Raw genomic sequence first — 21,329 nt, 5'->3', positions numbered from 1 at the left:
TGTATAAGACTGTAAAAATATTCTTTAGGAATTGAGATGCTGGAATGAGTTTCCCTTCTCAATTTATCCAAGATTTCCTGCAATTTTATTTTTATCGGTGCAAAGACATCTAATGTACGGTTGCTTTATATGCGTGCTATTTTGGGGGTAAAGGTGTCATGTAAATGTTGTTTTGCTCGCATGCCTGGATTAGTAAAGGAGGTGTTAGATTCCTGGTGTATTCAGAGAAACTAAACTTAATATTTCAAATAAGAAGCATTTCAAAAAAAATTATACTTTTAAGGTTCGAAATATTTAAACATTGATACTACTTAGAGGGTATCATTGCTGAATGATTTGAAACTACTGAAATAAATATTTTTTATTATTAATTTTCCAAGTTGATAGGAACTTGATTTTCTCATAATCTGGTATTTAATAAGGTCCTGAGAACCAAGCAAACATCCCATACAACAATAATATTCTCTCCCCTCTACCAGCATACGGTAGTATTCAAATTTCGACTCATGTTACGAGTTTTAGTAGTTACACCATCGGTGCGCGTTGAATTTTCAATTTTTTTTACCTTCGCGACTCGCCTCTCGGTCCGGCCTGTTGAGTTTACCGTTACCGCGATACTCAGTCGTTTGTGTTTCTCACTTCAACCCGCTCCACTTTATAAAGTTTACGTTTCCGTGAGGGCCCAACTAACAAATAACAAAAACATGATTTTTAATTTCGCGTTTGTTTTATGTTTTGCTACGACCCTTTGCTGGGCACAGCACGAAGGTCATGGTGATTCTGGTACTGGCATGCATATGAACCACGAAAAACACTGGGTAAGAGAAATCTTCTTTTCTAATAAGTTTCTCGTATTTTGATATTTATGTAGGTAGCGATAAGGGCCACATACGCTACAAATAATGTATTAAAAATATCACTTTTTTTAAATACTTACTAAGAAAACTAATATGAATTAAACCTGAATTTTAAAAACGAATACCTAGTATTTATTCTTAACTTGTGTACTAACCAAGACATCTGCAATTTATGATTCTATGGAGAGTGCCTTTCTATTTTCTGCAAGACAAGTTAGATAATATTTTATGTAATATGTTTATAGGAATGTACTTAAATATATATGTTGCTGCTTTTCAGTTAAAAATGTCGCACGATTATGCAACTAACTGATGGCATTTTATGTACTAAAAAAATATATAGGACCCACTTTTTTCCATTTTATTCTAAATGATAAAACCTAACACAATTTCTTCAAATGTGCATGAACGCCTTGTACATAATATGAAAATCTTTTAAAGAAATTATTATTTGTTCAGACTATTTTCGTAAAATAGAAATCCTTAAATGTCCTATCTCAATATACGTTCAATATTTCCATATAATTTAATAATTTTCCATAAAAACTATTAAACTATTAAAAAATATTTATAAAATTTTTTAGGAACATAGCAAAAAAGTTCACATTTTTTATTCACTGTTTAAATTTTTTTTTACTAGAGTTTCTATTTTATCTTCTTTAAAAATATTTAATTTTAAAAATTTTACTAATTATTTATAATTTAAGAATCAATATCACAAAAGTTCAACATTATAAAAAATTTTTTTGGTTGTTTTAAATTTTATTTTTTTTAAATTCAGGCGACAAGAGGATTTTAATTTTTCTATTTTTTCTATCACCTAATTAATTAAAAAAAAACCTTCTGTTTAAATCAATCTTGAATTTTTGTCTTTTTAAATTATTGTTTAGGTTTTAAAAGGTAATTTTACAAACTGAGAATATTAATTCATATACAATTGATTTTAAACTTTGAACTAAGAATAGATATTTTTCATTTAATTATATTATTATTTAGACCTGAATTTTTTATTAGTTAAAGTTCTTCTGTTGAGTAATTAAAATTCGCGAAAAAAAAAATTCATATTTAAATGTCAACATTCATTTTTTTAAATCACAATCCTATTTTTTTACTTTTAATTTTTTAGATATTTTTATTTAATTTAATTTTCAAAAAACTTCGTTGGGTTTAAATATTTCAAAATTCATCTTTTATATAACTTCCTTGAATTTTTTCATTCTTTTGTTCTAAGGGCGAATAATTTTAAAATTGTATATTTGTACATTTTCATTAAATATGCGATTTTAGAGACTCTAATGCTTTTTTAACTTTAGCAATTCTTTTTGTGTAATAGACTTTTAATATTTTAATTTCTTTGGTTCAAAAGACCTCAATTTTCTATTACTTTGCAGTGCTTAATTTGTGTAATTAAAATTGTATAATAATAAATAATAAATATTCGTATTTAAATGTCAACTTTTTTTTTCACACATCACAATTTTAATTTTTTCTTTACTTTTAATTGCTTAAACTTAATTTTTAGTTCTAATTTGGCTACACTATGTTCTAGCGAAATTGATTTTTTTTTCAATGCGGCATAATCTCAACATTCCAAACTTCTTTTATTTATTTAATTTCCAATTTTTTTTGTTGAGTTTAGCCTTTTTCACACATAGTTTATTAAGCATTGACTTATTTTAAGAAAAAAGTCAGAATCGCTAAAGAGATCTAAGTTCAAAGATAAAAACAAAATATTCATAATAAATTCATAATTAATTAATTTCTTTAAATATAGTCTGTTTATCACATAGTCATTTCCTATATTTTTTTTATCACAGTTATCAAAATAAAATATTATAAATTGCAATTCACATTCTCAAAATTACCAAAAAGTTATAATCTTTTTCACGATCCTTTATAATGAACATTCAAATCTTTATGAGCCATTAATGAGATATCGAAGGAATGTATTGTTATTAGATAAAGGTAAAAAATTATTATTATTACAATTTTTAAATCATTAAATATAATTAGATTACTAAGGCATATACCACAATATAATCGTTTTTATAATGACAACACTGTTTAAATATATATAAAAGAATGCTATAAAAGATATGGTATTCTTATGTTGACCCTATTTACGCTGATTTTCCTAAGGCATTTGATAGGGTCAATCAGAGTTTTGATTGCTAAATATATGCTTATGGGGGTATTGGTAAAATCCAACCATCTTGCCGTCTTTTTCTTATGTCTAGCAGAAGGTAGAAACAGATAGCAGATAAGACTCTCCATGTATTCAAGGCTGCTATGATATGAATTTTAAAGTGTTTTCAAATTTGGTCTTTTTATAGATAGTTTCCTATAGGTATTGTAATGCCTCGGATAGATATTATCTGCTATTTTCAGGCAGAATTCGGTTTTCTTTTGATATAAGCATTTACAGATTTCTTTATTTGTTATAAGTAGTTAAGATAACTTACATTTTTATTTCTTAAAATGTCTATAAGAAACTGGATATTTTTAAAATTAGAGATTTAAAAAAAAATATCTGGTAACTAAATCCATGTCAATATCGCAAGTTTTTAAATTTTTTTCGGTTAAGACATCATTATCCGCTTTTCCAATAACAGTATAAATAATTTGTTATATATATTCCAGGCTGTTAGTTATTTATTTCTGTTAGCTAATTGAAATAATTCTTATCTTAATTTTTGATTTTATTTAGATTTTCCTAATTGTAAATGGAACTTATAAATAAATAAAATCCACATAGTTTAAGTTCGAGCTAACTTCATCTTTTGTAGGCAATTTAATATATTTTTCAACCCTTTAAACCATTTTTTATTGTTAATTTATCTCCTATTTTTCAAGCCTTTTAAACAAGTAATTGACGAAAAGATTTTTTTATACAAGCGTTAAAACTCAGTGCAAGTCATTTCTTTTGAGTAGTTTAAGGTTAAATGTAAAATGTTTAAGCAGATAAATTTTTGTGAATATTCCGGTTTAAAATCACCATCTTGTTTCTTGCAGTTAAAGTTATTTCTTTTAACTATAAAAGGGCTATTTTTATCTCATTTTCAATCTCTTGAAAACAGATTTTTTGCGTTTCAAATATGGCTTCCGCAGTTAATGAAAGAAATCTAAAAAAAAAACAGACGATTAACCCATACAATCAATTTTTAAAGAATATGTAGGGAATGAGAGATTTCCGCTACAAAATTAGTTCCCACAACATTCTTTTAAAGCCACCTTTTTCAGAAATTTCCGCTCCACAAGACACATCCCTGAAATAGTAAAATTATCTACCTATAAAATTTCTGATAATTTCCTTATTAATTCTATACCCAGTTGTTTTATTTTAATTAGCATATAACTATAAATACAACCTTCAATACGATTAAATTTTCCTTGAAATACATTTTTTCATTGTCGTTCATGCTTCAACAGTCGTATTGTACGTGATGTTGTATCTTCATTCAAACGTGATGACAATTGTTATTATTCAATTAAATAATTCCCAAAAAAGTTCAAAGATGTCATTCGCCCATGAAAAATTCAGTTTTTATACCATTATGCCCAATTAAATAAATCTTTAATTCACTTATTTATAGTGTTTTTTTCTCTCGGTGTCCGATTAACAACATTACATTTTCACGGGCCCCTCGTCGTAATAATAATCGAAGCAATTAACCTTTCGATTTGATCTTTTCGAGAATTTAATGCCGCAGTGAATCTACGATGTTTTTTGTGAGGCAGGTTTAGCATAATAATCCATAAATAACGTTTCAAGGCTTTTTTTTTAGGAAAATAAAGTAGGATAATATTCGTGTAAAGTTATTTTAAAACAGAATTAGTATAGACTAAACTAAACCACAGCACCTCAAAACCCAGATTAGAACAATTCGTATACCTATATAACTTTAACGATTAACCCAAACAAGATCGTAAAAAAACCAGTTTTAAATGACCTACGTAGAAAAATAACAATAACGTTTATGTAATGTGCTTGATATTCCTTGGTAGCGAATAAAATTACTCGAATATATATTTTTTTTTCACTCAGGTTAATCTTAGTTTTCCTTTTATAGAATTAAATTGTACAGAGATTGAATATACAGAAATGTTAAAGATTGTACAGAGATTGAATATACAGTAATGTTTTAAACCCTAGGACCAATATCATTGGAGGTCATATTAAAATAGATATTTTCTGGAACGTCCTATCTAAATTCTGCTGGAATATCCTCAATGCCTCTTTAGAGAACTTTGTGAACATTTTTAAATATTATACGTCTTAAAAACCCATCAATCTTTTTAATGTAATTTAATTTTTTTTAATTAAGACTAAAATAATTGAAAATTTAAGTTGGCTTTATTTAAAAATGATTTTAAAATTTTATTTTTTAATGTGAAATAATTGAATATTTAATTTTAGAAATTTAAAGATTCTTTTTAATATTAGGTCTGCTATGTATGACCTACTACAAGAAGATTCACAAATAAATATTAAACCAACAAAAAAATCATTAAAATTAAAAATATAATATTAATACGCATTAATTTACCTATTTTAATACTTTTTTTTTTAAAACTATCTTTCTCTTCTAAACAAGATTTTTATAACATTGTCATAATGACATATTATCATATATATACAGTGCTTTTCTTAAATGCCTCCCCTCTTTTTTTTTTTTGAACGGATCTATTTAAAATATTGAAACTTGAGGTAATGTAATTGATGAATGAATAAATAATATGTTTTAATAGGCCAGTAAAACTATGGGTCCAACCCGGAACTAATTTGGGACAAGCTGAAATTATCAGGATACCTTCTGTAGGTTGTCGACAATGTTTCCTAAGAAATCGCACTAAATCGCATGGGCCGTACTCGCCCAATAGGGCTTTAAACTAAAAAAAACGTGCTTTTTTATTATTTTTCAAAAATATTTAAAAAAGTATTATCTTTTTTAAAAATCTACAAGAAAACAAAATTATTGCCAATAAAAATACCTACAAAATGGTTTTTTGTTTTTTAAAATCAGCCTAAAAACAAAAAAGTTATGGGTTTATAAAAATTGGGCTTGGATTCTATTAAACTGCTTTTGGTAAATTCGACTTTATTAACGCTGACGCAAATTAATTGGATGTTTTTTATAACAAAAATATGGTAGTTGTCATAAAAAACCAGTGTGGAAAATTGTATACAAATCACTAGGTATGATTTAATATTTTAGGTAAAGCGTTAAACGTAAAAATAGGTAAATAATACTATGCTAAACTGTGCTGCTACTTACTCGTTTAATAATAATCTCAAATAATATTTAAAAAAAAAACAGAAACATACTATAAAACTAAAATCTGTATGGCATGGTACCTAAATGACACTTTTTAAAGAGTTAGGCCAGTTGTATTTATTATTAAATTTAATACCAAATACAGTAATCGTGGCATACAGTCATAAACAAAAAGTATACTTACTTTATTAAAACAAATTTTAATAAAACAAAAAGAAACTATTCTATACATTCATCATTTTCAGCAAAAGACACATTTGTTGCATTGTCACAATACTGTCTAATGCAAATTGTACAGCTTGATGAACATGTAATTCAACAACATTAGTTTTGGAGCATACTGACTTGCATCCACAAAATAATAATTTTATAATAAAATCGGGAGCGATGTTCTTACTGTTTCTTTGTGGGTCTAAGTAACCGTCCTTTTCCACCCAACCCCACTCTCTTGGATCTAAATTATTTCCCAATCATGACTGCACCTGAAGGTAAACCCTTTTAAGATGTAATTGAGCAGCTTCAGTTGTCGGGGGTAAAGAAGCTAGCTATAAAGTTACTATACAGTTTTTGGCGTGCAATTACCTGATTGTATTTTACATACCTAAATAAATGAGTTTAAATTTTGGCTTCTCCTACTACCGTACCATTTTAGAATAAAATTTTCTCCCAATTTTAATAAAGTGGCAATATCACAGAATACCCCTTTAAATTGAAGTAAATCTTCGGAAAGTTTTTTTCATTTTTAGACAAAACAATTAAAGCACTTTTTTTGCCCTTTTTAAAGAATGCCGATGTGGTATCGCAACCCGACATTGCATGAACAAATAATATGTTTTTAACTATTGCAGGATCTAAATTCTATTTTATTGTATGTATATTTGTTATTTTGTCCATTTTGCCTGCAACACCTGGTCTACAATTTGATTTTGTGTTTTGCAATGTTCAATGAGCAAGACAAATAAATCTGTGTCTTGTCCAACAACAAAAACATTAGATTGACTTTGCTCGGCCTGTGTTGCTGCGGTCACGGCAATCATATAATCTGCATCTGATTCTGATTGTTTAACTAAAATGCCAGCTTCAGCAAATAGAAGTTTTAAATAATTTATAAGTTTTTCCTTATTTGACGATACAGCTAAGAAATTAGCCTGACTTGTGTTTACCGTATTTTCAGGATTAAACATAATTTCGTGTCCGATATTTTTAAATCTGCGCTGATGTTCAGTATATTTAGTGTTTAGAGGATCACTAGAATATTAGAATATTAGAATATTATACATCTATTTTTACCCTCACATGTATAATGGTACTTAACGTATTTAACATATTGTTCCAAAATGTCCTTGTACAATACCTTCGAATCCCAGATAGCTTTTCTTAGTAAAAATCCACCGTCAATAACAAAGATCTTTTGCCCCTCTGGAAATTTAGTAATTGGATTAGCTTTGCTGTCAAAATAGGAAACTAGTGAAGATTTGGTATTTTTCCTCATAGAAACCTCGTTAAAAATACTGCTAGGATAATGAGAGAGTTCATACTATAATTTTCAGATATAATTGCAGCGCAAGCCGTAAAGGCCTAATATTTAAAAGCCCATAAGTTCTTTGTTTTGAGGCGATTTTGAAAAACAAAAAGTGGTTTTGTAGCTATTTTTATTGGTAACAAATTTCCTCTCTTATAAAATTTTTAAATAGTTTATAATTTTTGAGATATTTTCAAAGAAATAAAAAAAAATACGATTTTTTAGTTTAAAGTCCGATTGGGCGAGTACGACCCATGCGATTTAGTGCGATTTTTAAGGAAACACTGTCGAACATCTAAAGAAGGTATCCTGAAAGTTTCAGCTTGTCAAATTTGTCAAATTTGTTCCGGGTTACCCCATGTAAACACCTTAGTTTTACTGGCCTATAAAGTAAAATTAACAGATGAAAATTTCAAGATGGCTGCTGGGCGCCATCTTGGCAACAAAAAATTAAATGGAAAGGATGGTCTTGTGGCACATCATTTTGAAGCTCCTGACGAGTACTTTATAACCCTAAAATATAAATTCAATATCTTTACGTACTACAAAATGATGGTACATTTAATAATTACCTGAATACATTCACATTTAACTTGATATATCGAATAAATACATTGAGTTCAACTGAGAAGATGCTGTAAATAGTTGCTTTAAATTTCTTGACACAAGAACAGTCGACCCAAAATTTCACACCGAAAATTTTCAAATACACTAACATCGATATTTCTACAAATATTCGTTATTGTTTGTTGTAAATCCAATACTGAAGCAGGTTCAGTTTGGTACACCTTTTGCTTCAAATTCAAAAAAAAGTCTAGACCTGTCAAATCTGGCATGCGAGCTGGCCATTCCATAGGTCCTCGACGGCTATTTAAAGCAAAAGATGTACAAAACTGAACGAAACTCAATATTTTGAATTGATCCGTTCAAAAAATAAAAAGTAAAAAGGGAGGGGGAGCATAAATGAAAAGCACTGTATGATTATTGACATTAATTATTAACGAGTTTAAAATGATAATAAAATCATAATTGACTCTTCATATATTAATTATCTTAAATTTACCTATTTAAATCTTTTATTTGCTTAATTTAAATATTTCAGTCCTAAAAGCCAATGTTTTTAAAGTGTTATTATAATTTAATTTCTAATTATTATAATTAGAAATGATATATTCCTACATTTTCAAGCATGTTATGTATTATTTATCTACATTCAACGAATGTAGATAATCGAAATTTTTGAATGGAATGTGAATTTGCACTAAAAACTTTACACTTTTAAATGCCCTCACGGCAAGTAGTCTTAAAAATCTTAAGTTCGGAGATCTCGGCGGCCACTTAATGAGGCTTTGTCTACGGATCCACTGATTCGGGAAATGGGCGTCCAAAAGAGATGGTGCACAATCCTATATCTTTATTATTTCTGTTATTCGTGCCTCTATTGTAGTCTCTAACCTGTCTAAGTAGGTCTCGCCTGTCAAGTTTCCAGGAATAAAAAAAGGTCTTACAATTTGATTTCTGAAAATACCGACCTATACATTTATTTTTCAGGATATTGCGAGTGTACCTCTCGAAACAAATGTGAATTCGAATCACTCCAATATCGACGTTATGTCTATTCACAGCAACTAAAATGCCATCCGTTAAACATATATAAAATAACAGATTTGCGTGGTTAATTATACGTTGGGAATTAGGTTGGAAAACTGTAACTTTCTCAAAATCGTTGACATGTTCTGTCTTGTATGGGTGAAATTGATTGTCTTTCAAAATTCTTTGTATCTACTGTTGAGCGTGTAAATCCTGAAGAAATAGCCAGTGCACAAGTGCTTGGGGTGTAGTCAAGTACTACGTGGCCCAAAATTGCTATTTCTCTCTGGTCAATTTTCTCGATGCCGAATATTAGATACAGACCCAGTTACTTTAAATTTTTTTATCTTAAGTCTTTCTGATCACTATTCTCAATTTTTATGTATTGACACTGATGTGCCAGGTGAAATAAAGGAAAATTATATCTGCTTCTTATATAAGAATTCTCTCAAATGACAATTTGGATTTTTTTGAAGAAGACATTCTTTTTAGTAAAAAGTTCATTTTTAACTCAGAGTTCTGTTAATACTTAATTTTTTGTTAAATGTCAATTACATTAAAAAACATCATTAAATAAACGGTAAAAGCACGTCGTAAGTATTCTGAAATGCACAAATTTTATATGAGAAATTTCCATGACAAAATATAATACCAATATTTTGTCAATAATAATATATATAATACCAAGTACAAAATATCAATAGAGAAAGTTTCTACAAAAAAAACTTAAATACTTGGCAAAACGATGTAATAAAATCCGATAATTAAAAATATATGCAACATTTAGAAAACAGATAACTTGCTAGAAGAAAAATAAATAACTTGTTTTTTTGTAAGCTATTATTTAAAAAAAATATTTTATTCTTGAAAAGTGTAATTTTCTAGAAGCTTTTGACTCTGAAAGTTAATTTAATTTTGTTTTTGATCTAAGGTCCTTTCTCAGTAATTTTCCCTTGCAAAATTTTACATTCATTATTTGTAAAAATACATTCTACTTCAATTATCTTTTTTAATTAGGTTATACAACCAGAATAATGAAACCTGTCGGCATAAGCGTATTACGAACAAATATTTTCAGAAAATGCACCAAAGGCGGAATAATTAGGTTAATTGCCAACCGGTTGGTAAAATATTGATAAGCGCACTTCCCGTAACGATTCTTTTTTTTAATTGTATAAAAAAAATGCTTTTAACTAGAAAACACCACGTAAGAATGTAAAAATTCAAAAGTATAAACAACATATCTAAACATAAACAATAATTTTGTTATTTTATCTGTTTTGCCTTTACAGCAAATTTCGTTGCTTTGAATCACCCACCAAAATCAATAAAATAAAGTTATTACTCTGACGAGGTTGAATGAATAATAATATTTTATTTTTTGCACGGTCATCTGTATTCGCTTTTATTGCACTGATTGGTATTCTGCAAACGAAAACAGAATGGAATCTCAGGCATAGGCATGTGTGAAACAGGAAACCATAGTTTATATCAGTTGTACCTTTAATAAAATTTATGATATAATTTCTTAGATAGCCTGTATAATAAAATTTGTTTTTAGGTTAACGTATCAGTTTATTACGAATCCTTGTGTCCAGATTCCAGGAAATTCTTTACTCAACAACTGTATCCGTCTCTTCAAGGCAATCTGTCTAATTATGTCAACTTGACTTTGGTTCCATTTGGTAAAGCAACAGTAAGTATTTCTAGTTATAAAAATTATCATCAATAGTTTTCCTTAATACATGGCTAAATGGTAAGTAGATATTAAATTAAAACAAGAAAATATTAAATTGAATTTTAAAATTTAATATTTTTAGCGTTACTTAGCACTAGGTAAGGCATTATATAAATATTCAAAATATATAGAGCATCTTAGAATCGTTACATATTTTTCGCTTTAAAATTCTTGATTCTTAATAAAATAATATTAAAAAGTGTTTTTCAACAAAATATAGGACAGTAAGCATACACGCAAACTACACTTTAATTCTAAATTAAAAAATTTAATAATTTATTTATTTTTAGCAATACAGCCCAACAGTATAAACCATTTATAGAGCCGAAGGTTACAATAGTATTTTAACAATTTATAGCAACAATCTTAAGCTTCCTATATAAAAATAAGCAACCACAAATTATAAACCCCAAACAAAATAATACCCTTATACCTAAATCTCAAAGAGAGAAAAAAAAAACATAAACATTACAAACAGCAAAGTTAAATGGATAATCCCAAAAACGCTGTTACAACTTCAGCACGAGAGCATACAAATAAATCACCATATTGTAAGACTCTATTAGGGTTATTGCACATTACATACAGGGGTGAATATAAGAGTATATTATATTCATTATTAGTATAAATTTAATTTATCTAGCAATTCAGAACAGTCAATATCCTCAAGCAGAATTCTATGCAATAACACAACTGAAGCTTTGTTTTTCCTGAATTCAAGTGATTCCACGGAGAATCGAGTTAAAAGCAGATATAACATGCCCTGTGGAGGGTAAAAATCATCAACTTGAAAGGATAGATACTTAAGAAACTTTCGTTGAATTTTTTCAATCGAATACTTATGAATTTCATAGTAAGGGCTCCATATAACAGAAGCGTATTCAAGTTTAGAACGTACAAAGCTCGAAATAATGTTTTTAATGCTTCTATTAAATCCTCGACAGTTGCGTACTATAAAGCCCAGTGCCCTACCAGCGCGATCAGAGACAGATTCCACCTGATCCACAATGGTTAATTTAAGGTCAAAGAGTACACCCAAATCCGAAATTGATTCACACCGATTTAGATTTCTTGATAAACTGTATTTAAATTCAATTGGATTTTTTTCCGTGAAAAAGTAAGCACTTTCCATTTCGAGACATTAAGATTTAATTTGTTTTTAGTGCACCACAAACTAATAACAATCATCAGTGTTTACGATAGTGGAAAATATCTTGAGGTCATCGGCAAATAGGAATTTCTTATTGATAGGGATAGTAATTAAATCATTTATAAATACCAGAAAGAATAACGGTCCCAAGTTAGAGAACCTGTACCCTGATACCCTCGAAGATGCAATATATTTATGTAAACGAAAGCCCCTGTGAAAAATATATTGTTTTCTGCCCAAATAACTTTCAAATAAGGAGTTAAAATCAGATGAAAAATCATAGCTTCGAAGTTTTTTTTAAAAGAAGACTATGAATTCCTTGTGTTGAAGAATTTTTCTAAGGCTTTTGATCGATTGAAAAATTCAGGTAAATTATGTCTACTTAGCTTTGTTTGTCCAATGCTTCCGCTATATACTGAGTTACAAGGGTCAAATTTGCAACCGTCGATTTTTCTTTTAAAAAACCATGTTGATATTCCCATAAATCTTTTAAGATAAATGGTTGAATGAGCAAGTAAAGAATTTTTTCTAGTACCTTAGCAAAGTTACACAGAATGGAAATTGGTCTGTAGTTTTCATAGACTCACGGCACCCACCCTTGAAATCAGGACATACACGTGCCTCTTTCCATAGTTCAGGAAATTTTTGTTGACAAGCAATTTGACAATTCAAAAACAATTTGATTGTTTGTTGACAAGCAAAGATTGAATATTATTTTTAATGGTGTAATAATCACATGCCTACAGTCTTTTACCAAAAAAGATGGAATACCTTCCGAGCCAGCGGTAGGTTTATTTTTAAGTGACCGTATTGCAATCAAGATCTCATGGTCTGTTTTTTCACGGTCCGAAATTTGTTAGTGAAATTTGAAAAGTGTTACATGCACCAAGATGTGAACTCGTATTCACGAAAGAGCTTGCATCCGACTCGGATGGGATTAACACCGAATGAAAGAATTCGGCAAAACTATTTACGATTATCTGCGGATCAGTAAGCGATCCGTCCCTATAACACATATTTTTGATTTGAAATATTCTGAAAATAATCGAATTTGTAAAATTTAAACATCTTGACGTTGATCAAGAAAAGGTCAAAACTCCCGAATTAACGACAACTGATTTCAATGGCATCTCCATAAGAAAATCCATTCATTAAAACTAAAAAAACTCCATAAACGTTTAAAAACTGAATAATTCTCAGTTTACGCAACTAAAATTGTTTTCTGAAGTTTCCCCCATGTGGGCATCTACGTCATCCAATTATGCAAAGTTAAACTCGACGAGAGAGTAAATAAATGTATGGGCGCTCCCATTATTTTGCGTTGCAGTGAATTAAATCAATACCTTTTTAGTATCCTGCAACGGAAAATTTATTGTATTAAATGTCATTCTGTAGGTAAATGTTTCGTGAATGGCGCCTAAAAAATACATTAAAAAGCTGTAGCCTACTCTCTGAAATGATATGCATAAAAAAAGAAAGGACGTCATCGCATTATTTAAAAATAGCCAGTGCTAATTGCTACTGTTGCTAATCAAAGCATCTGAGAGACTGTGCAGAATTTTAGCTAGTTAGCATAGAAAGTTTAATGAGAAGAGTCAATAGAAAACAGATATGATTTTGTTAGCATTGAAATCGTTAAAATGAAAGTAGGTTTTGTAAATTTCTATGCGGATTTAATCAATAAAGCCGTTACACATGATCGCCCTTCCCTAAAAGGAGTGTTTTTCTAAATTGTTTTTTTGCACGAAGGATCTAGAGTTATCATTATGTGCCCATCCCTAAATTAATAAATTGTTTTTTTTTTATTTTTAGGCCGAATTCACCACTGCTGAATATAAGTTCACATGCCATCACGGTCCCGCCGAATGCGAGGGAAACAAAATTCAGGCTTGCGCGTTAAAATTGGTTGACAATGGAAAGAATAGCGAAGGAGCAGGATTTAACAGGTAAAGAAGCAAGGAAAGGCCCTTTTTATGCTGTTTCATGCATAAAAAAGACCTTTCTTATGCATGAAACATCACGAGACATAAGCATCTGGCCATTCAAGCAATTGCTGTTTGAACCCAATGACCATTGATTTTTGATAAAAATTTAGGTTGGGAACAGATTTTGCTATAATAGTTTGTCTTTTCGGGATGTTTGTCGGATTTCCCCTGGGATATGCCTACTGTAGATTTATAAAAGCTTGACTATCGTTTGATTTTTTTGCACATTTTTTTTACTATATTTTCTTTTTATTGTGGAATATTTAACATGCGGTCCAACCAACGTATAAACGGTCGTTTGCTCATTGCTGTTCCTATTTAACAATGCTGATAACGTTTGACGTCAGAAAAGTTTTCACTAACTGATGACGTTCGACATTCTCCAATGAATTATGAACTTTATGCCTACGCACTATTACCTGATATTTTACTATATATCTGTTCCAAAAAATAATGAATAAAATATAAAACAAAATATCCCGCCCTAAAAAAAATCTATTTAACGAAAATTATATTCTAATTTTAATTTGACTTTGATGTTTCTCAAATTTTTCTGCAATTATGTACGAGGATTGTTCAATAAGTCCTTCTTCGTCTATTTCTTTTGGTGCCGCATCAGGTCCTCATGATGTTGGTAATTACAATGATGAGCTGTCCTCTGTCTTCTTCTCCTGCGAGTACCATTTAATCTTCGACCGTTGGCTATTATCATCGCTATTTGTACCTTATCCACTGCTTTTCTGAAAAACGACGTTGTAAGAACATTAAACCTGAGATTTTTGAGCCATGAAGTACGACCTGTACTTCATGGCTCAACAATCTCAGAAAAATCTTATAAAAGAGGCCTTGTCTTCTATTATAAGTTTAACACGTTGACTGCCGTAACGCTGAAGAAAATCTGAGGGGTTATAGTACGACCTGTACTTCATGGCTCAACAATCTCAGAAAAATCTTATAAAAGAGGCCTTGTCTTCTATTATAAGTTTAACACGTTGACTGCCGTAACGCTGAAGAAAATCAGTCCCTCCAGCCAACTGTTTTTTCTTTTAAAAGTTAATTGTGGTTTCTAGAACACTCATGAATATTTTGTTTTACAAAAAAAATGTAATTAGAAACTTTTTGGTAATTTTTTTATGAGAATTTTCGTATGGTCACGCAGCCTCAACACATAAAACTTAAATCAATGGCTGTGTGCAACAAATGCTGCGTCTCACTTCCACCTGCCTGAGCCTGTCATTTTGTGAAGCAAAGCCTTACGTAGCATCCGTATTAGGCATCCTTTTTCCTCCGAATGCACAAATTCGGAATAAAACTTTATAAACTGTGCATCGAAAAGGGATATACTTACAGTATGTTGATTTATTGTGGGCAAGATCGGGTAGAGAGCCAATCTTCATCACAAAAAGTAGTAGTCACATACAACTTGCCAAGAACACTCACTTAGTTGGCTCTTCGATCAAATCGAAAAATGAATCCTAAGCAAATTGTTAACAAAAAGCTCAGGAAAGGTGAAACCGAGGCAGCTGAAAACACCTCAGGTGTAATTGTCCAAAAGTAGAAGGACAAAAGAGATGTGCTTACCTTATCCACAAAACACACTGATGAGTTAGTAACCATGATAAAGAATTCCGAAAACCTGCTACGATTATTGACGACAACAAACATAACACCTTAATTGATCTTTCGGATTGAATGAAGTCTTACACTACTTCATTACGCAAAAGTGGTACCATAAGCTTTATTCAGCTTCTTATTGGCAGTGCTTTGGTAAATACATATATTTTGCATCAAGAACACTAGCGAATGAAAAACTGTCTATCACAAAGTTCACGCAGGAGATTGTAAACAGTCTCTTAGGTCTTGATATTGAGCAACTTAGGCAAAATATTGCTTTGGAAGACCGTCAACCTTGGAACATTGAAAGCTTTTCAATTTTCTAAGGCGTCAACATTCCTTGGAAGATGTTTGTAATAGACCTCGATGCGTTATTTGTTATAAAAAACTTCAAAGAGAATCAAGACGCTTTTTTCAGGTACATAACTGTACCAAATAATTTTTAAATATTTAAATTTGGATAAGTTTCATTTATTTTTTCAGCTTTCTTGCTTGCATGCTGCATTTTAATGAATAAAAATGTCTATTTTCTATACATTTTGATTTTATGATTGATTTATTTTTGAAACCATGATGATCCACTTTCGAGTCTCAAATTCAAAAACCAAAACTACTGTCAGACAGTTACAGCCACGCTCTTTCAGTTCCATATAACTTATATAGGACTGAGACGCCGATCAAGGCTCACACAACTATAGTATACAATTACCTCTGAGACACCACAGATATGTCACGCGGCTATTATTGAAAGTAACATGAGACACCACATTTATGTCCCACGGCAGTTAAACTGTTAAAAAGTTCATATTTTTTGTTTCTCAAAATGTGGCCAAAATACTCAAGTTTACGTTTTTTAATATTGAATAAAATTTCAAGGTATTTCTCAATTCTAAGTAGAACGTTTGTATTAGGTATTTGGTCCATCCATAAGGTATCCTGAGCATGCTACGATAGCACCACATTTCGAAAACTTCCAACTTTTTACATATTAGCGTCAGTTAGTGTCCATGCCTCTATACCGTAATACAAAATACTAAACACATAGCAACGAAGAAATCGAATTGGGAGATAATTATAAAGATCGCGACTGCTTAATACGGTTTTAATTTTCATGAAAGATGCGCGGGCTTGTTCGATTCTTGCACGGCATATTCTTTTAATTCTCATTGAGCTGGTAGCCCAGATATTTGAACGAATTGACACGTTCGACTTGTTGGCTATTTACTGTTAACACTCCTCTAATGTTTTTCTCTTTGGTTATAATCATAAACTTTGTCTTGCCAACATTCAGATTAAGCCCAAATTCTGAACTTTTTAGTGCAACTTGATTATTACTGTACATATTAAACAACAGAGGAGACAAGATGCAACCATGGTGGATACCTCTCCTTATTCAAACCTGTTCCGACAGTTGGATATCAACATTCATTTGAGTCGTCTGATTCCAGTATAGATTAGCAATTATCTTTAGGTCTTAGTCATCTAGACGAGCTGCTTTAAGAGAATCTGTGAGCCTTTTGTGTTAAACCCGATCAAAAGCTAATAATCAATAAAACATGCGTATACTGGCGCCGATACGTCTCTAAATCGTTAAACCAAAACCTGAATGCTAAATAAGGATTCTCTCGTTCCAAAACCTTCTCGAGTAAGTATTACCTATGAAGGAATTGCAATTTCGAATGATTTCTTTTATGAATAATAATTTAAAAAAATATTTTCAGCATATATGACTCATTAAGCTGATTAGTCGATAATTGCTACATTTCTTTGCTGAGTACTTTTTAGGCAAATTATTAAACGTTGATTTCAGTAAGTCGGTCGGAAATATTCCGCTTTTATAAATCACGTTAGAAAGCTTAACCAAAGTATTTAAGGAATCCTCATTTTGCATCAGCTTTAAAACCTCAATGTAGACTTTGTCTTGTCTTACGGCTTTTCTATTTTTAGCTGAAGATATTGCATGCTGTACCTCTTTTGTTGTTATATCTACACCTCCGTCAGAGAATTCTTCTACGTGCGGATCGGTTATAGTTAAAACTAGCTGCTTCCTTTATGCGTTTATGTAAATTATAAGTATCGTGTTTAGCATCTAGATCTTCTATTTCTTGACATTGTTTTGCTAGCCATTCTTGTTTTGCCAGTTTAATTTTGTTTTTTATTTCTCTATTAATTTTATTTTAGGCTCTGTCTTCGGCGAGTCTGAAGATTTATTCTGCGCTTCGAATTCCGGTCCACTCTTCTATGGCTTTCTATCTTGCACTTCATAATAAGTTGATCACTCTTGAAAATGTAACCTAGATAGGACAGATTTCAGGGACGACTCTTGCTCTATTTAACCACTTTTCAAATGCTTCAAGACGATTAATAGTCACTGCTTTTAAGGTCCACATTTCTGCACCATACAACAGTATGAATCATATGGAGCGCTTGGTTATTCTCTGGCGGAGTTTTACATTTAGATTATTATTGCAGAATAGTGATTTTTTGAAAGTTCACACTAATCGGTTATATTCTGCACTTGACGTTTTTATCCGAGTTTTAATGCTTTGACTATTTATTTCCAGTCCAGCATCATTATACGGCTAACGACTGAAAAACCATAAACTTAGTTTTAGTGGTATTTATGTTTAGATCAATCTCTGTTCCCACCACGTCTAAAAGATGTTGAAGGTCCTAGATCGTCACATAAGATTGCGGTGATGTTGGCATAGCGGATGGTATTGATCAGTTCACCGTTAATCTTTTCCGCACTCCTGGTCATGCAGCAGTACATACTTTGTCTTATTTACAAATATATATTTAACAAATATTCCATAATTGTCCCATAAAATTAAGACTATTAATATGAAGGACATCTCAGATCATCAATTAGCATGTTTAATCCTGCATTTGAAAAACTTATGTTTGCCGATTTTATTTAGAACTTACCTCGATTATTCGGGTTTTATTTTAGATAATTTTTTACTTTAATTTCAATATTAGTAAAATTTTTGAAATTCATGCTCTTTTTAAATAGAAAAAACTAAACTCTGATACAGCATTTAGAGAGTATAAACGACTTCGAAATTTCATAGCATCATCAGTGAAGAATAAAAAAAGACATTTCTTCAACAAAAATTTAAAATTGATCTAAACTCTTTCTAGAAAATATTGAGATCCTTAAATATTAATAGCACTTCTTGTTGTTAGGTATATGTATCTATAAACATCCTCGGAGTTTAATATTTTCTTTGTCGACAGTGTGCTCAAAATAACTTCTACCTCTAAAACAGATATCTTGCAGCAATATTCAAGTAATGTTTATTTAAATGTTAAAAGTCAGTTTAAATTTAAACAAGTATGAAAGAGCCCGGTAAATACAGCATTTCTCAAATTAAAAATATTGCTATGTGTTCTGATTCCATAGATACAAAAATGACTAACCTTGTGACTCCTTCTACTACTCCATACATTACATTTATAATAAACTATTATATGAAGTTTGGTGTTTTTCCAGAGGCTTGGAAACAAGCTAATATAATTCCTATTCCTCTCCCTCCCCAAATTGCCTTGACGCACTATCGCCCAGTAAGTATATTCCCAGAAATGTCCCAAATTTTTGAAAAATTAATGTACGTCCAACTTAATGAATTTTGCTTAAATAGGTAATTGCTACCAATAACACATTCAAGGTTTCGTACAAATCACAGTACCAGTGCAGCACTCATTCAAGTTTATGACGATATTTTTAAAGATTTTGATAAAAGAAGGACAATGGTATTAATGCTGCTAGACTTTAGTAGCGAAATTAATACTCTGGATCACTTTGTTTTATTAATAAAACTAAAATATTTTGGACTGGAAAGGGTGAGAGTAAATTCTGCCTATTCGGAAAATTTGAAATTGTCACAGAGAGTTCCACAGGGTAGTGTTGGTCCCTTACTTTTTTCTTTATATACTTATGATTTTCATAAACATCTCATAATAAAAAATTGCTTTGTTGTATTTATTATAATGTTAATTGTTTTTTTCTATAAAACATACAAGAAAAAAAATTTTTAGTATTTGATCTCCTTAATGTTTTTCACTTTTAGGAATACCGCGGGTTTTATTAACTGCCTGATGGACAAAACAGTCCGAAATGGTGATAACGCCACTTTCCCCATCGAGACTTGCGCTTCAATCAATAAAGTAATCAATATGGAGGGAATTAAAAACTGCACCACTAATGCTTCAGGTAAAACCCTTGTAAAAGGATAATTTCACTTAATAATTAACTGTTTTCCTTAGGTTCCAACTATCTTGCCGAGCTTGGCCAAATAACCAAAGAAATGTTCGACCCAATCAAATCAGTTCCAACAATAGTGTTCAATGGAAAATTCAAGATGGAGGATAATAACTTGGCTCAGACAAACTTTGTCAAAGCCTTATGCCAGTACATCCAAGGAGATAAGCCAAGCGAGTGTAAAAATGGGGCCAATAATTTACAAATTTCCGTTGTTTTCTTATTGATGGTTAGTTTAATAACCAAGTTCATCAACTAAATTCATTCGCCACCAGTTTTTCAATTATAATTGCACATTAAAACTATTGTAATGCTTCAATTGACAACCAGAGCCAAATTGAAAATCTTTTTGAAGTACAAAAATACTTTTAAGGATGGATACTGTATTCATTAAAGGAAAAACTGGCCTAAATTTCTCGATTCATTGCATATTTTTGTGATATTCTTTATGTAGTCCTATATGGTTTTAATAAGGTACTTATGACCTTCTTTAATATAAGGTAATTGTAAATGAGGTCCTCTTGTTCAATCTTTAACCTTATTCCTATATATAGTGTGATAGCGAACAAGGTAAGATTGCAAAAAACACATGCAAATAAGTATTTCTTATCAACTTGTTGGTTATATTATAATGACTTGCGCTACTATTTGTAATTATTATTTTAATTTTTTTAAGTTTCAAATTATATACGAGTTTTAGTTATATAATGTGGTGACATACATATGGCATGAAAAGTTAGAATTCCTTATGTAAAGTGTTGGGTTGATTTCTATATACATATCGCAATAATACAAATACAAGTTCTTGGTTATGTAGACTTCGAAGATTTTTTGTGTCTACAAAATTGACATTCCTGGAACGATTTACCTTAAACTCACAAGAATAATTATTCTAATCACACTTTCATGTAATCTAAATCTAAAAAGCATATGTTTACAATTTTTGCGGTAAAAACTAGAATACAACCATTAAAATAATATTTAAACTAAAATATCCTAGCATTGCACTAGGAATTCTAACCTTCACAGGACATTGGAGTATCCGGAATTTTAAATGTTACTGGGGCTTCACTCATTGATATATGAATATTTATTACTGGGAAAACTATGAAAAAAAAAATGTAAAATTTTAATAGATAGATAAACTCGTGTGAATTATTTCTACATTCAATTACCGTAAATTATGTTATTTTTTCCTGTGTCGAGGGAAATCCGGCCTTAATAAGTAAATGAAACAATTATCGATATAGAAACGAGATTAATGTATTTTGCAGCTAAATTTAAATAAACAAATGTTGCCATAAGTACAAGATTTTTTTTATTCTGCATATCT

General features: G+C 30.3%; 1 protein-coding gene across 1 annotated transcript; it reads left to right on the top strand.

Moving 5' to 3' along the window:
- The first annotated feature begins 491 nt into the window (after positions 1 to 491).
- On the top strand, positions 492 to 21,306 carry LOC126740400 (GILT-like protein 1). Its single transcript, XM_050446409.1, has 5 exons — positions 492 to 818; positions 10,807 to 10,941; positions 13,946 to 14,079; positions 19,806 to 19,948; positions 20,002 to 21,306. Exons 1-5 carry the CDS (start codon positions 507 to 509, stop codon positions 20,253 to 20,255), a joined length of 978 nt encoding a protein of 325 aa, XP_050302366.1. The 5' UTR covers positions 492 to 506; the 3' UTR covers positions 20,256 to 21,306.
- Positions 21,307 to 21,329: the final 23 nt, after the last annotated feature.

The sequence above is a fragment of the Anthonomus grandis genome, chromosome 9 (genome assembly GCF_022605725.1).
Source record: "Anthonomus grandis grandis chromosome 9, icAntGran1.3, whole genome shotgun sequence".
Classification (NCBI taxonomy): domain Eukaryota; kingdom Metazoa; phylum Arthropoda; class Insecta; order Coleoptera; family Curculionidae; genus Anthonomus; species Anthonomus grandis.
Note: the sequence above shows the minus strand (reverse complement) of the source record. Positions and strands in the feature narration are given on the sequence as shown.